At 45.0% G+C, this 18,374-nt stretch overlaps 1 protein-coding gene across 1 annotated transcript; it reads left to right on the top strand.

Moving 5' to 3' along the window:
• The first annotated feature begins 4,766 nt into the window (after nt 1-4,766).
• LOC129835363 (galactose-3-O-sulfotransferase 3-like) lies at nt 4,767-7,062 on the top strand. The gene has a single exon (XM_055900988.1). It carries the CDS (start codon nt 4,790-4,792, stop codon nt 6,113-6,115), a length of 1,326 nt encoding a protein of 441 aa, XP_055756963.1. The 5' UTR covers nt 4,767-4,789; the 3' UTR covers nt 6,116-7,062.
• The last annotated feature ends 11,312 nt before the right edge of the window (nt 7,063-18,374 follow it).

Here is an 18,374-nt window from a genome sequence, read left to right as displayed (position 1 = left end):
ACTAATCATCAAACATTTCGTAAAAATACACAGCATACACGAATCGAAAGACACAGATCCTGTGAATACAGACAATATTTCAGATTTTCTAAGTGTCTTACAGCGAAAACACAATAAATCGTTATATTAGCTTAGCACATAGCAATTAGCAGCCCAGCATTGATTCTAGCCAAAGTGAGCGATAAAAGTCAACATCGCCAAAAGATATTAATTTTTTCACTAACCTTCTCAGAATTCTTCCGATGACACTCCTGTAACATCACATTACAACATGCATATACAGTTTGATCGAAAATGTTTATATTTAGCCACCAAAATCATGGTTAGACAATGTGAAATGTAACTCGGCTGGTCAGAATTTGTCCTTGCGCCACTTAGACAGTGATCTACTCTTATACATAAATACTCATAAACGTGACTAAAAAATATAGGGTGGACAGGGATTGATAGACAATTTAATTCTTAATACAATTGCGTTATTACATTTTTTAATTTATCCTTACTTTTCAATACAGTTTGCGCCAAGCGAAGCTACGTCAAAAAACATGGCGTCCTAAGCCACTAAAATGTTTCGACAGAAACACGATTTATCATAATAAAAATGTCCTACCTTGAGCTGTTCTTCCATCAGTATCTTGGGCAAAGGATCCTTTCTTGGGAGAAATCGTCTTTTGGTGGAAAGCTGTCCTCTTGCCATGTGGAAATGTCAACTACGTTCGGGATGAACTGAAAAGCGTGTCCAACTTTTCACATCGTTGCAAAAATAAATGTCACAAAATCGCACTAAACGGATATAAATTGCTATAAAACGCTTTAAATTAACTACTTTGTGATGTTTGTAACTCCTATAACGAGTGAAAAGATGACCGGAGAAATATAACAGGCTAAACTAATGCTTGGAACAGGAGAGGGTCGGTGTCTTCCACGCGCGTTACGCAGCAAGAAAAGACTTGCTAGCTAAAGGTTTTTTTCATTTGTAGGGCCTGTGAACGAGCAATCGAGCCCGTTGGAATCGTCATCACGTAAAGGCATCCAGGGGAAGACGTAAGAAGTGTCCGTATAGTCATAGCAACGACAGTGCCCGTTTAAATGACTTCAGAAAAGTGGCCAACGTTTCTCAAATCTGACTCCATGTCAGGGAAATTGCTGTAGAATGGGCTCTGTTCCACTTAGAGACAAAATTTCAACTCCTATAGAAACTATAGACTGTTTTCTATCCAATAATAATAATAATATGCATATTGTACGATCAAGGATTTTGTGGGAAGCCGTTTAAAAAATTAGCCACATTAGCATAAATAGTCTAAACAGCGCCCCCATCCCCAACAGGTTAAGGGACAAAATTGAGGCTATGATTAAGAAGTTGGAGCACTTCTCTGTCTGCATTAACAAGGACAACACACAGGTCTTTCCATCATTGCATGATTTTTTATGTGCAAATAAACTCAAGCTTACGAACAATGTCAAATGTGACATAGCGAAGCACCTGAGTGAGCTGGGTGCGTAAATACGCAGGTACTTTCCCTAAACGGATTACACAAAGAACTGGATTTGTTAACCCATTCATGCCCTGCCTCCAGTCTACTTACCGATATCTGAACAAGAGAGCCTCATCGAAATTGCAGCAAACGTTTCTGTGAAAATGGAATTTAATCAGAAGCCACTGACAGATTTCTGGATTGGGCTGCGCTCAGAGTATCCTGCCTTGGCAAATCGCTCGGTGTTAAGACACTGATGCCCTTTGTAACCACGTACCTATGTGAGAGTAGATGAGTGGATTTTCATTGAACAAATAAGGTTTTATATGTAAGATGGTTAAATAAAGAGAAAAAGTATTGATTATTATTATTTGTGCCCTTATCCTTTAAGAGCTTTTGTCACTTCCCACAAGCCGGGTTGTGACAAAAACTCACACTCATTCTTATGTTTAATAAATGTATCGTATAGTGTGCGTGTGGCAGGCTTACAATGATGGCAAAAAACAATATTTGAGAGTGCACTGACCCTGGTGCTAGAGGGGGTACACAGCTGGAGGTTCAATGTTTGAAGGGGTACGGGACAATAAAAAGTTTGGGAACCACTGTTCTTGAGCATTGGGACCAATTAGAATGTGGAGAGGCTGAGATCTTTGACAACCTCATCTTTTACTCTCTCTAAGTCCTTTAAACCTGAGCCACCCTCTTTAACTATATGTCTCTCTCTCTCTAAACAATAAAATAAACAATACAAATGAACAGTAAACGTTACGCTCACAGAAGTGCCAAAAGAAGAAGACATTTCAAATGTCATATTCTGTCTATATACAGTGTTGTAACAACGTGCAAATGGTTGAAGTACAAAAGGGAAAATAAATAAACATAAATATGGGTTGTATTTACAATGGTGTTTGTTCTTCACTGGTTGCCCTTTTCTTGTGACAACAGGTCACAAATCTTGCTGCTATGACAGCACACTGTGGTATTTAACCCAGTAGATATGGGAGTTTATCAAATTGGGTTTGTTTTCAAATTCTTTGTGGATCTGTGTAATCTGAGGGAAATATGTGTCTCTAATATGGTAATACATTTAGCAGGAGGTTAGGAAGTACAGCTCAGTTTCCACCTAATTTTGTGGGCAGTGTGCACATAGCCTGTCTTCTCTTGAGAGCCAGGTCTTCCTACAGCGGCCTTTCTCAATAGCAAGGCTATGCTCACTGAGTCTGTACATAGTCAAAGCTTTCCTTAAGTTTGGGTCAGTCACAGTGATCAGGTATTCTGCCACTGTGTACTCTCTGTTTAGGGCCAAATAGCATTCTAGTTTGCTCAGTTTTTTTTGTGAATTCTTTCCAATGTGTCAAGTAATTATCTTTTTGTTTTCTCATGATTTGGTTTCGTCTAATTGTGTTGCTGTCCTGGGGCTCTGTAACGGTTTTCTCCCTGGGATGAAGGAGAGGACCAAAACGCAGCACGGCTAGAGTTTAACATGTTTAATAAAGAGAATAACGTGAACACTACAAACTACTAAACAGTAAATGTGAAAACCGAAAACCGAAAACAGTCCTATCTGGTGCAGAACACAAAGACAGGAAACAACCACCCACAAACCCCAACACAAGCCACCTAAATATGGTTCCCAATCAGAGACAATGACAAACACCTGCCTCTGATTGAGAACCATATCAGGCATACATAAAAATGGACAAACTAGACACACAACATAGAATGCCCACCCAGCTCACGTCCTGACCAACACTAAAACAAGTAAAACACACAAGAACTATGGTCAGAACGTGACAGGCTCTGTGGGGTCTGTTTGTGTTTGTGAACAGAGTCACAGGACCAGCTTGCTTTGGGGACTCTTCTCCAGATTAATCTCTCTGTAGGTGATGGCTTTGTTATGGAAGGTTTGGGAATCACTTCCTTTTAGGTGGTTGTAGAATTTAACGTCTCTTTTCTGGATTTTGATAATTAGCGGGTATCGGCCTAATTCTGTTCTGCGTGTATTATTTGGTGTTTTACGTTGTACACAGCAGATATTTATGCAGAATTCTGCATGCAGAGTTTCAATTTGGTGTTTGTCCCATTTTGTGAATTCTTGGTTGATGAGCGGACCCCAGACCTCACAACCATAAAGGGCAATGGGTACTGTGACTGATTCAAGTATTTTTAGCCAGATCCTAATTGGTATGTCAAATTTTATGTTCCTTTTGATGGCATAGATGGCCCTTCTTGCCTTGTCTCTCAGATCGTTCACAGCTTTGTGGAAGTTACCTGTGACGCTGATGTTTAGGCCAAGGTATGTATAGTTTTTTTGTGTGCTCTAGGGCAACAGTGTCTAGATGGAATTTGTATTTGTGGTCCTGGCGACTGGACCTTTTTGAGATTTACTGTCAGGGCCCAGGTTTGGCAGAATCTGTGCAGAAGATGTAGGTGCTGCTGTAGGCCCTCCTTGGTTGGTGACAGAAGCACCAGATCATCAGCAAACAGTATACATTTGACTTCAGATTCTAGCTGGGTGAGGCCGGGTGCTGCAGATTGTTCTAGTGCCCTCGCCAATTCGTTGATATATATGTTGAAGAGGGTTGGGTTTAAGCTGCATCCCTGTCTCACCCCATGGCCTTGTGTTTTTTGCCAATTTTAACCCCTAGACTTGTTGTTTGTGTACATGGATTTTATAATGTCATATGTTTTTCCCCCAACACCACATTCCATCAATTTGTATAGACCCTCATTCCAAGTTGAACCGAAGGCTTTTATTAAATCAACAAAGCATGAGAAGACTGTCTTTGTTTTGGTTTGTTTGTTTGTCAATTAGGGTGTGCAGGGTGAATATGTGGTCTGTCGTACGATAATTTGGTAAAAGCACATCTCTCTCTCCATTTCACACTGTTCATCTTCCTTCGCTGTCCTATTACCCTCTCACCTTCCTTTCAGTTTCCCTTCTTACTGTTCTCTCACAGTCTCCCTACCTTTTCTCTCCATTTCACTTTGACTCTCCTTCCTTTCATGCTTCCTGTTATTCCCTCTCCATTACGCTAACTCCGTCCCTGCATGTAACAAATAAACCAAGTGCAAGCTTACCAGACCTAAACTTGAGTCAACTATTTGATCAACAAGCTATCTGTACAACAAACAGTTCAGTTTTCCCTCTTCCGTCAGTTCACTCTTGACTTTTGTCAGAAAGAACCCACCCTCTCTGCTAGCTACGTTGATTTGCTCGCTCAGGAGTTAGCTAAACTAAAACTAAAGATTGAACTGCAAACCTCATATCAAAACTCCTCCCTCTCTCTCTTTCTCTCTCCTCCAGGACGATGGAAGCCCTTCACCTGGGCTGCCCGTCGCTGCGCACCCACCCGTCATTCTCTCTCAAGCCCAAACACACCAACGTGGCCTTTCTCAAGACGCACAAGACGGCCAGCACCACCATGCAGAATCTGCTCTTCCGCTTCGCCGAGCGCCACAACCTGACCGTGGCGCTCCCTGTGCAGGCCTGCGGACACCAGTTCTGCTACCCGCGCACCTTCAGCACCCACCTCGTCCACCCACACACCCTGCCACCCAACGTGGTCACCAGCCACATGCGCTTCAACCGTGCCGAGATGCAACGCCTCATGCCTAATGATACCATCTACGTGACCATACTTCGAGAACCAGGGTCCATGTTTGAATCGTTGTTCAGTTACTATAACCAGTACTGTCAGAGTTTTAAGAGAGTTCCCAACGGCTCTCTGGAGGCGTTTCTGGACGAGCCGTGGCGGTACTACCGTCCGGACGAGAATGACTCCATGTATGCTCGTAACACTCTGACTTTTGACCTGGGCGGGGACAAGGACCATCCGGAGGCGGACGTGGCTGCGTACGCCCGGGCCTTCGTGGCCAAGACGGAGCGCGTCTTCTCCCTGGTGATGATCGCCGAGTACTTTGATGAGTCGCTGATCCTCCTCCGTCACCTCCTCTCCTGGGATCTGGAAGATATGCTCTACGTCAAGCTCAACATGCGGACGTCCGGCTCCAAGCACAGCCTCTCGCCGGGCCTCCCTGCCAAGATCCGCGCCTGGAACAACCTGGATGCACGCCTCTATGACCACTTCAACGCCTCGCTGTGGCACCAGCTGGCATCCCTGGGCCCAGCGTGCGTGGCCAGGGAGCTGCGTTTGCTCCGCAGGGCCCAGGAGAAGCTGGTGAGGGGCTGCTTCGGGGGAGGGCTCCCCCAACTCCGCTCGGCCGCCCAGATCAAGAACAAGGAGCTGCGGCCGTGGCAGCCCAGCGCAAAGGTGGACATCGTGGGCTATGATCTGCCAACCAACACCAATGCTACACAGCCCGGAAGCCTGGCCCACGAGCTGTGTCTTAAGCTCATCATGCCCGAAGTCCAGTACACCAGGGTCTTGCTACGATCGCAGTCGCTACGCTACCGACGAAGCTACCCCCTCCGCTCCCCTCAGCCCCAGCAGCCCATACTGTCGGTCCTATCACGCCGCAAACATGTGGGGATGCAGCCGATGCACCGGCAGGCCCCTCCTCTCGGACCTGGTCCTGCCTCGAGCCCCACAGCCACTCTTCGACCCCCAGGGACCCAGAGCAGGGCCACCAGGGTGGGACTAAGGTCCTCGGGCCCCCAGAGGAAGACACCATAACTTAAGACTGGGTCCCAGCCTTTAATATAGAATGAATACAGACAGACTGAATACAGACAGACAAACAGACAGACAGATTGAATACAGACAGACTAAATGCAGACAGACAGTCCTCCACACTTAATAATGCTGGGTTGTTTGGTTAACCCAACTGCTGGGTTGCAGGCACTGGGTCACTTAGTTAGATTTTTTTCGTTCAAACTGCTGAGTTATTGATGCTGGGTGCTGGGAAATTGAGATATGACCCAGCGGGTCAGCTCAGAAAACTGGAGACGTAGTTTAATATGGGCGTGGCTTTCAGATAGTTATTTTTAGTCACCCATGACAGTAAATGTCATTCCTGTTCATCTGTTCTGTTTTATAGTTATCACATGTTAAGGTTAAACATTGACATTTTTGTAGATTCAATAAGGCTTACAGAAGTGTATGAGTTCCCTAAAAACCTATTGAAATCCCATTGTTGGGATACAATAAGGTGGTACAGTATACTTTATTATAATATGTAGTAAATAATCCTAATATTATAGAAGAATGTGTAAAATACAAAAACAATTAAGTAAAATTTGAATATGCTGTATGTAACTTATCGGTGGCCGATAAGATCTAGCTGAAAGTCACGCCCCTAATAAGACACACTTCCTGAAAATGACCTAAGGATTATATTCAAAAGGACCCAGCTACTAGGTAAACCCAGCATGAGAGTAAAAAATACCCAACACATGGTTGAATTAACCCATGTCTGGGTAATCCCAACAACCCATTGGTTCCAAGGGACTATATCAGGGGGCTCTGGAGGAGAGAGGAAGAGACGGGGGGAGGACACCACCAGACTGAGACTAGAGGTTGGGCCACAGCAATATGGACAGAGCACTCTTATTCATCGTGAACTCTGTTTGGAACAATAGAGAACTGTTTCTCTCTCTCTCTCTCTCTCTCTCTCTCTCTCTCTCTCTCTCTCTCTCTCTCTCTCTCTCTCTCTCTCTCTCTCTCTCTCTCTCTCTCTCTCTCTCCTCTCTCTCCTCTCTCTCTCTCTCTCTCTCTCTCTCTCTCTCTCTCCTCTCTCTCTCTCTCTCCTCTCTCTCTCTCTCTCTCTCTCTCTCTCTCTCTCTCTCTCTCTCTCTCTCTCTCTCTCTCTCTCTCTCTCTCTCTCTCTCTCTCTCTCTCTCTCTCTCTCTCTCTCTCTCTCTCTCTCTCTCTCTCTCTCTCTCTCTCTCTCTCTCTCTCTCTCTCTCTCTCTCTCTCTCTCTAATACCATCCTCCCCCTCCCGAGAGAGAATCACTGCTCTGGGTGTGTATCCTCTCGCCCCAAATGACTCTCCCCCGTCCCACTGTGGGAGTTAGGCCCCAGTACAGAGGACAAAGGTCAGCCTAAGGGCGGCTGGCATATCTCCCTGCCGAGCCTATCCCCTAACGCAGTCTATCCCTTAACCCAGTCTATCCCCTAACCCGGTCATCCCCTAACCCGGGCTATCCCCTAACCCGGGCTATCCCCTAACCCGGTCTAACCCCTAACCCGGGCTATCCCCTAACCCGGTCTAACCCCTAACCCGGTCTAACCCCTAACCCGGTCTATCCCCTAACCCGGTCTATCCCCTAACGCGCTCTCCCCTAACCCGGTCTATCCCCTAACCCGGGCTATCCCCTAACCCGGTCTAACCCCTAACCCGGGCTATCCCCTAACCCGGGCTATCCCCTAACCCGGTCTAACCCCTAACCCGGTCTATCCCCTAACCCGGTCTATCCCCTAACCCAGTCTATCCCCTAACCCGGTCTATCCCCTAACGCGCTCTCCCCTAACCCGGTCTATCCCCTAACCCAGTCTATCCCCTAACCCGGTCTATCTCCTAACCAAGTCTATCCCCTAACCCGGTCTATCCCCTAACGCCCTCTCTCCTAACCCGGTCTATCCCCTAACCCGGTCTATCCCCTAACCCGGTCTAACCCCTAACCCGGTCTATCCCCTAACCCGGTCTATCCCCTAACGCGCTCTCCCCTAACCCGGTCTATCCCCTAACCCAGTCTATCCCCTAACCCGGTCTATCTCCTAACCAAGTCTATCCCCTAACCCGGTCTATCCCCTAACGCCCTCTCTCCTAACCCGGTCTATCCCCTAACCCGGTCTATCCCCTAACCCGGTCTATCCCCTAACACGGTCTATCCCCTAACCCGGTCTATCCCCTAACGCGCTCTCCCCTAACCCGGTCTATCCCCTAACCCGGTCTATCCCCTAACACGGTCTATCCCCTAACCCAGTCTATCCCCTAACCCGGTCTATCCCCTAACCCAGTCTAACCCCTAACCCGGTCTATCCCCTAACGCGCTCTGCCCTAACCCGGTCTATCCCCTAACCCAGTCTATCCCCTAACCCAGTCTATCCCCTAACCCGGTCTATCCCCTAACCCGGTCTATCCCCTAACGCGCTCTCCCCTAACCCAGTCTATCCCCTAACCCAGTCTAACCCCTAACCCGGTCTATCCCCTAACGCGCTCTGCCCTAACCCGGTCTATCCCCTAACCCAGTCTATCCCCTAACCCAGTCTATCCCCTAACCCAGTCTATCCCCTAACCCGGTCTATCCCCTAACCCGGTCTATCCCCTAACCCGATCTATCCCCTAACGCAGTCTATCCCCTAACCCGATCTATCCCCTAACCCCCTCACACACACAGCCCTCTACCGACTCTCTCCCTCCAGGCAGCCTGCTTTAGAACAACTCTCTCTCCTCTCCACCAGCAACTCAACCAGATATGGGATGTTTTTACATTTGGGAGTGTGTGTGTGTGTGTGTGTGTGTGTGTGTGTGTGTGTGTGTGTGTGTGTGTGTGTGTGTGTGTGTGTGTGTGTGTGTGTGTGTGTGTGTGTGTGTGTGTGTAGAGAGAGAGAAAGCTTTATTCCTGCATGTTTCTTTTATCTGGGCGTTATTGCAATAAAGTTATCTTGGACAAGTATTGTAAACACACACACACACACACACACACACACACACACACACACACACACACACACACACACACACACACACACACACACACACACACACACACACACACACACACACACACAAACACACTGAGGACTGGACTCAAGCCTGTGTGATGCAAACCTACTGAAAGACATGACGAGTGAGAGCTACAGTGTTAATATTTAATGATGTCTCCTTGGAAGGATCCTCCACTTGGGTTACACAGCGAAACACACACACACACACACACACACACACACACACACACACACACACACACACACACACACACACACACACACACACACACACACACACACACACACAGCAGAGTATTTTCATTAGAGAAGTGTGGACCATGCCAAAGCAGCTTACCTACCAGAAGCAAAACAGAAGGAGGTACTACCTACCTATACGGTACTGGATCTCGTTTCATTAGGACACGTTGTAATGGGTCCTGTTTGTTAGGACACGCTGCGGAAAACGTTTTATGCAGTTGGTTGTTCATGTGTAATGTGTTTAGTATGTTTTACTCTAATTACCTTTTAATGGTATGGTATGAACCGACCGGGGAAACCTCGTGTGTGTGTGTGTGTGTGTGTGTGTGTGTGTGTGTGTGTGTGTGTGTGTGTGTGTGTGTGTGTGTGTGTGTGTGTGTGTGTGTGTGTGTGTGTGTGTGTGACTTGTATTTGTGTTTGTTTACCTTCTATTTACAATTTTGGAACAGAACATTGTATGTGGAACAATCACTTATGGCAATACATACTGTACTGTACTGTACACGTTCTGATGAATAAAATATTCTCTACATAGACCAACCACAAAAGCCACAAAAGCCCTGGTCAAAAGTAGTGGACTAAATAAGGAGTAGGGTGCCATTTGGGATGTAGCGTACCGTGGCCGGTGTCTATGTGAGAAAAAACCAGCATAGAACTTATCCACAACTCAATGTTAACCGGCCTAGTTTTAGGAAGGCTAGACTAGCAGTTTCATGTTTTACTACTCTCTTCAGTTTAGCTTTCAAATTCTCTTTTAGAACAACGTGGAACAAAAGTGTTCTTTTAGAATGAACCGTGTTCTGTTTTTAGAGTGTCTCTTCCCACAAATGCTGTGTCTTTGTTGGGGGCGTATTTTTGAGAGAGAAAGTGTCGATGTGATACAATGATGCGCTGGATCTTTTTCCTGTGACTATATTTTCAGTGACATTGTCTCCTTTCCATGGCATCCATTCATTCTCAGACGATATTTATTGACTTTGTATTTGAACTGAAAGGGGCCTTTCTGTTTTCAACTGGGGGACTTTGATCATATATGAGTAGGGTGAAGTTGCCCCTAGACGCTGATCTAGGGTCAGTTTTGCATTTCCCCCACTAACGGTTAAGGTTATGATTGGGGAAGGGGAAGCTGATCCTAGATCTGTACCTAGGGGAAACTTTACCTAGATCATACAGCTAGAGACAATCAGAACTAGACTTCCCAAAGCTTTGTACTGAGGGATGATGGGGGAAAAGCAACCATTAAAAGTTGAATGATTAAAATCAATTATGTTTGTTGTGATTTTTTTCATTTTACATGGAGTAACAGTTTTGTATTACTTTTATTAATAAGCCATTATAAATGCTTGTAAATTGATCATTAATGCTTACTGGACTTTAACATGTTTATAAATGGTTCTAAATGCTAAAATGTATATTAGTATACACTAGTTATAAATAGTTTTATAAGACATACTATAAAATTCAGAAGACAAATACAGTATGAGTACAATACAGAGTGATTTAAATCCCCAAGCGACTCAGTCTGCCACGGAGATGCCTAAAATGGAAATTCACCCCCAAGTCACACCCAACTTCCTGTAAAAAAAAAATAACAACGAATGTCTTTCTTCTTTTCAAAGGGAAAAACAAATGCAAAATAATGTGCTTGATATTTACTGCTGTTGTTGCCATGGTGTTATCGGTGGCTGAGGTGGAGAAGGTTTGTGTGTCTGCCTGGCTGGCTGGCTGCACTGCTAAGATCTGTGTCACTTCAAACGGAAGACTAAGCCATTCTCTACCAGAGCTCTAATGAGACGCTAATTTAAAGGAGCCTGTGAGACCACAACCTCATTCCAAGTTGTACCCTATTCTCTATTTAGTGCACTTCTTTTGACCATGGCCTATAGGGAATATGGTGCCATTTGGGACGCAAACAAAACCTTATCCAACCTCCCATGATCAAGACATACTAGATATTAAAAAAAACAAGCACACACACACACACACACACGCACACACACACAGACAAAATGGAAGAAACAATCACACACATACACAGACAAAATGAAAGAAAAAACCACGCACACACACACACACTCACACAGATATACACTAACAGAGAATGAGGAGACACACAGAAAACATTTAAACAGAAACACAGGATCATAGAGAAGGAGAAAGAGAGAGACAGAGAGAGAGAGAGATAGTGAACTTCTCCAAACACTGAGGCCCTTGTCACACCGCGATGCTCTAACAAAAATCAGTCGGAACACTGAAAATAGTGGTTTCATCCCAAATTGCACCCTTGAGCCTTTGTTACCCACCATGAGTGTTACAGTTAGCATCTATAAGAATGCTAAAGCTTTGTCGGGGATTAAATAACATGAGTACCTGATCATGTTCTCTTTCGCTCTGCTGAACACTTCACTTTTACCAGAGGTGCAGTTTGGAGTGCTGGGTCTGGCTCTGGATCTACCTATTGATACAAGTCACCTTGTCCTAGAGCGATTTAAGCCTGAATGGTGGAAAAACAATCGGAACCATTTCCCTATACATATTTTTTGTTGGCTCCATAAGAACGCTAAAGCTTTGTTGGGGATTAAATGCTTCGTCTCAATACTTACATCACAAGAAAGAGAAGAGAACTTTACTTTTGTGGGTGTACATTTTTTGTGAAATTGAAAAAAGTTCTAATTTAATACAGTTGAGATCAGTTGACTGATCTCTCAAACAATGTAAAGTATGTATAGATAGGTGTAATCTAGAGCCAAGCCTGTTGGTTTTTAATCTGAGGGTATCCTGCTATTGACACACTTGTTGAATTATGCAACAGAACGTGACAACAAGAGTAATTTATGTGGAAGTCTAGACAGAGCAGGTTTTAGTGGTTTCATCCCCGTTCCACCCACCACTTTATGTTAATGTATTAATATATGCAAATTACACTGTTGTATTTATGCAAATTACACACATATAACTTTCTTTCTTTAAATTTTTTTTTTTTAATACCTGATACCATTAGAACATATACGAGGGCATAAAAAAGTTACATTTTACAATAAATACGTGAATTACCACCAAAATCCATGAACTCTATAATGTATTTGTCAGTGCCAGTAAAATGTTTTATGTGCTATAATTCAGTCAATATCTGATGGATTATGCAAGCTTAAAAAATGTGGAGTATTTTCATCCATTGTCCAACGGTTGCATTTATTCAAATTGTTATTAAAACCTTTTAACAATTTTCATTACCGTTGCTACCCTTACTCTCTCGTGCTGCCGGTGGCAGGTGGTCGTGATGGTGCATCAGTCAGACATGGGTTCAAACACTGTTTGTTTCCTTTCAAATACTTAATCTGTGCTTGACTGAGCTTGTATGGCCTCTTTTGAAAAATAATTTGAAAATATTTCCAATACTGTTTGAACCCAGGTGGTATGGTGCGTCAGTATGTGTGGTAGACAGGCAGGGTCAGTGTGTGGGAGAGAGACTAGATGAGACTCAGTTAGAACTGAGTTAGAACAGTAGCTTCAGGGGATTCAAGTGGCTGCAAATGTTTTTGTTTCCGTCAGTGATTGAAGTGGGCTGAGGTCCGTGGCTCTGTGACCGAACACATTAGTTCACACATCAAGAGGACACCAGAAACGAGTGTGGGGGAAGATAGCTGGAGAAGCTAAGAGAACTCTAAATAAACAACTTCACACACTGACATTGACACGCGCACACACACACACAGATTAGATTAGATTACATCAGAAGATTAGATTAGAAGAGACGTGCACATACACACACACACACACACACACACATTAACGTGAGCGATAGACATTTTTTAAAAGGCAGCTGAAAAAGAGAGTGAGATACTTTTAAATAAGATGCAAATGAGATGACACAAACAGATGAGAATAATATGGTGAAATCTGGAGGGAGGACCGTCAAAGAGGAGAGGAGGGATTTTGAGGAGACATTGATGGGGAAGGAGGGGGCACGGAGCGAGAGAAAGAGAGAGGGAAGGGAGGAGACTAAGAAAAGAAGAGATAAGAGTGAGAGAAGATTTAAAACGAGAGAGTCAGCAAGCCATAGGACACACAGCACACAGCCTTGGCGATAACAAATCTTTCAAACTGTCATTTCTCAGAGCTCTGTGTTTTCTGCTAACGCCCCCTCTTGCCAGCCTCACACAGACAATCGCGCACACACACACAACACCCCCTCCCCTCACACAGAGAGACCCGAGGCACGCATGCAAGGCAGGCAGCTTATTTCTTCGGAGGCTATCTATCCTCTCAACTTAGCTTATCGTCCAGTAACTAAGTTCAATCGACGACGGCAGTATGTATAGTCCTCGTGAGGGGAGTCGTGATAGACCGTCTCCCAAACGGCACCCTATTCCCTACATATGGCACTACTTTTGACCAGAGGCCTTTGTAATGTAGTGCACTACATAGGGAAGAGGGGGCCATTTGGTGCAGATCCTTAGACACAGTGGCAGCAGCAGGACTGCATAAAGAGAAGGAGCTGTTGAAGGATTTGCCTGTGAGGAGGAGGAAGAGGAAGAAGAGGCTTGAAAGCATCTGCCCTGCACTCTGATTCCATGCAGTCACTGGGTATGTCCCAAATGGAAGTATTCCAGAAATAGTGCACTACTTTTGACCAGGTTCCTAGTACACTATTTAGGTAATAGGGTGCCATTTGGGAAGCAAACTGTGCCAATCTAGGTGGGAGATGACTGGGAGCTGATTACTCATTATAGCAGAGGCCAGGGTATGAATCATACAGCCCACAGCCAAACAACCTTATTAAATAATAACTTCACAGGCCATACGTCTTCACAGCTATCTCCGGTATAGACATGACTCTTTAGCAGTTCAGCTCCCTATAGCCTGGTCCCAGATTTGTATGTGCTGTCTTGCCAATTAATTTGGGACCAGGGCCTATATTCCCAAAGTGTCTCCAAGTAGGAGTGCTGATCTAGGATCTGTTTTGCTATTTGGATCATGATGAATATGATTACATGGGCGGGGGACGGGACCTGACCGTAGATCAGCACTCCTACTATGAGACGCTTTGTGCATATGGGCCCTGATCCCAGATCATTAGGAGTTGGTAAAACCGCACAAAAAGATCTGGGAACCGGCTAGCGGGAGCTGGACTGCTAAAGAGTCATGTTTGTACCAGAGACAGCTGTTCAGGCTAGACTGGGTTGCAGGCTAGACTGGGTTGCAGGCTAGACTGGGTTGCAGCTCAAATGGCACCCTATTCCCTACATAGTGCACTGCTTTTGACCAGGGCCTATATGGTAGTAGTGCACTATATAGGGAATAGGGTGCCATTTGGGACTCAGACAAGGCCTGTTCTGTGAAGTTATTATTATTATTATTATTATGGTTTGTACTCTGTAGGCTACTGTCTGGGAGGAATTTCATCATATAGATTCATGACCCTTCACTTTAACTAGTCCACAGCTGTTGGTGAGAAAGAAAGTCAAGCAGGTTTGCATTGACTGAAGTTGCAAAGTTTACAAGTTTATAGAAATTTCTAAAATCACGATGTGTGTGTGTGTATCTCTACTAGGAAAAGCTCTCTCTACCCAACTACATGATGTTACTGACTCCCTGAGCAGCAGCATCTTGTGTTACCAGCTCCTCACAAAGCTAATAACGGCCTCACTGTCATCCGTTCCGTTGATACCTCAACCGGCCCACAGAGAGACCGAATGGCCCATGGGACGGGATCCCTAGAGTTCTTATCAAAGTCTCTCTCTCTCTCTCTCTTTCTCTCTCTCTCTCTCTTACTCTCTTTCCCTTTATCTCTCCCCCTCTCTTCCTGTTTCTGATGTCTCTCTCTGTTTCTCTCTCCTCTCTCTCTTTCTCCCTCCCTCCTCTCCTCCCCTCCTTCTTGCTCTCCTCCCCTCTCTTTCTATCTCTCCGTTCCTCTCCCTCTGTGTGTCTGTATAGGGTTCCAGTGAAAGTATGTCATTCTAGACCCTGATAAAAGCTCTGTATTATCAAATGGGGAGTACAGAGGATCAGGGGTCTTTGTAGCTGTCCACCATGGACGAATTTAGGGTTAGTGGGATTTTGAAAACGAAGGGGATCTGTAGGATGGGGGCGCTGAGTTTGGGGGTTAGGGGGGTCAAGTTTTTTTTGTGCCGATGTGTAATTTGATTCCCTATTGACATTAAAGAACTCTCTCTCTCTTTCTGAGCCTCTCTCCATTCCCCCCTCCTTATGGCAGCTGAATGGGGTTTGTACCCCCTCCGATGGGTTTTTGTTCAGACACCCCCTACCCCCCTCTGTGTGTGTGTGTGTGTGTGTGTGTGTGTGTGTGTGTGTGTGTGTGTGTGTGTGTGTGTGTGTGTGTGTGTGTGTGTGTGTGTGTGTGTGTGTGTGTGTGTGTGTGTGCGTGTGTGCGTGTGTGCGTGTGTGTGCGTGTGTGTGTGTGTGTGTGTCTGCCACTCTTCCAGGCAGCCATGCCCTCATTAAAACGGTAAATATTTGCATGTTGTCGTCCATTGTCTTGGCCTGAACAGCCCTCTTAAAGGAAATATGACAACACGGGCACTGTGTGTGCTGTGATCACAGTCAAGGAACCCTATTCTCTACTGCAGGGCGTGTATTCATCAAGCAGAGTATGAGTGATGATTTAGTTCAGCCCTTTAGATCATAATTAATAGCGTTACATGGACAGCTGGAACCTGATCCGAGATCAGCACATGAGAAGAAGACCTTGTTTCGCTCTGTAGCCCGAATCTGAAAGTGGTCCTATTCTCTACAGCAGGGCCTGTATTCATCAAGTATTCACAGGGCTCTGGTCAACAGTAGTGCACTATATAGGGAATAGGGTGCTATTTGGGACATAGACAAGGATTCAGTAAAGAAGCACATTGTGCCAATAATGCTCTAAATCCCTACACAAGAAGATTCCTCACCGGATTTTTTTACATTTTAATTGAAAATCTCTCTCTCTCTGAGTAGGGTGAAATTAATGTGGGCGAGATTATACAGCTGTAACTGTCGTGCAAATATGCAATTGCTTTTTTAATAATTTTGCATTGCTGTAGTTCAGGCTGTGTTTTATTTAGGCATACTCTGTCAGATTAATTTGGTGATGGCTGGCTGGCTGTAGTGGCACAGGGATTATGTCACAATCATGTTTTTTTGGTTAGATTTCCCATCAGTTGCTTGCCTGACTGACTGAATGGCACACACACGCGCACACCCCCACACTCTTGCCTGACGGTGAAAAATTGTTCTCTTTATTTCTCTCTCTCTCGTCCTATTTTTCTATCTGGACCGTCTGTGTTCTCTCTTTCCCTCCATCCCATCCCTCCATCTCTCTCTATCCATCAGACTCATTTTATTCAGATATCTTGATAGAGTTGGCATCGGCCTGCTTAGGCAATATTGGGAGAGTGCTGTTGGCGTGTGTGTGTGCGTATGTGTGTATGTGCTGCGTGTGTGTGTGTGTATGTGTGTATGTGCTGCGTGTGTGTGAGGAGTCAGAGGGTCCTGATGGATATGAAGATTGTTTCATATTGATGCATGTGTCTCCTATCACTGGTGATGATTGAGACCTGACCTACCAGGGTAGCAGCAACAAGCACAAGATTGACAACGTTCAGGACACCTGGATGGAAAATGAATAGAAACTGACTAATACACATTTTGTATACTATCGCTATCACACACACACACACACACACACACACACACACACACACACACACACACACACACACACACACACACACACACACACACACACACACACACACACACACACACACACACACACACACACACACACACACACACACACACACACACACGCACACACACACACACACACACACACACACACACACAGAGCATCAGTAGAGGTCAACACTCTCCATCTGATACTGGGGGGGGGGGGGGGATAGAGAGAGAAGAATGTAAAAATAGTCTGAGGGTTAACTGACAGATCTATATCAAACATTATTCTGGAGAAACACACAAACACACACTGACAGGGATGCTAGTCTATCCGGAGAGCCAGTGGCTATCATGCTATGGAGCTGCAGCAGTGACTCAGTGGGAGGAGATGTAGACAGGACACACACTATAGAAGTGACAAGGTGTCAGCTACACTGGACTACAAGTGTCACTGAGTCACTCCCCCGCCGCTGACACACACACTCACACAGTGTGGACACACACGTGTGTGTGTGATTGAATATGTGTGTGTATGCGCATATATGTGTGCGTGTCCTGTCTCCGCTTTCTGCTTGCCCTGAGGGAGACTGCAAGCCAGGGCTCACACACATGTACCCAAATACAGAATTAAGTGTGTGTGTGGGGGGGGGGGGGGGGGGGCGTCTTTAAGTATTCACTGGAACTCACAATACTTCTTTAAGTATTCACTGGAACACTGAGGGTCTGTTACCAAAATTGCACCCTATTTCAGACACAGCCAAGGACCTGAAGGGTAGAAGGTCATTGGCGGATCTCACTGGTGTACCACGGGGGACTGAACTATGAAGAAGTGTGTACAGCACAGGTGGCTGGTGGCACCTTAATGTGGGAGGACATGCGTCATAGTAATGGCTGGAATGGAATGAATGCTATCAACACATCAAACAAGTGGTTTCCGTGTGTTTGATACCATGAAGTGTGTATACTATGAAGTGTGTATGCTATGAAGTGTGTATACTTTGAAGTGTGTATATTATGAAGTGCATATATATATATGTTTGTGTGTATATATATATACACTGCTCAAAAAAATAAAGGGAACACTTAAACAACACAATTTAACTCCAAGTCAATCACACTTCTGTGAAATCAAACTGTCCACTTAGGAAGCAACACTGATTGACAATAAATTGCACATGCTGTTGTGCAAATGGAATAGACAAAAGGTGGAAATTATAGGCAATTAGCAAGACACCCCCAATAAAGGAGTGGTTCTGCAGGTGGTGACCACAGACCACTTCTCAGTTCCTATGCTTCCTGGCTGATGTTTTGGTCACTTTTGAATGCTGGCGGTGCTTTCACTCT

The sequence above is a fragment of the Salvelinus fontinalis genome, chromosome 36 (assembly GCF_029448725.1).
Source record: "Salvelinus fontinalis isolate EN_2023a chromosome 36, ASM2944872v1, whole genome shotgun sequence".
Taxonomy (NCBI): domain Eukaryota; kingdom Metazoa; phylum Chordata; class Actinopteri; order Salmoniformes; family Salmonidae; genus Salvelinus; species Salvelinus fontinalis.
Note: the sequence above shows the minus strand (reverse complement) of the source record. Positions and strands in the feature narration are given on the sequence as shown.

Coding starts and splice junctions, on each gene's coding strand:
- LOC129835363 (XM_055900988.1), top strand. CDS start 4,790: ATGGAAGCCCTTCACCTGGGCTGCCCGTCGCTGCGCACCCACCCGTCA.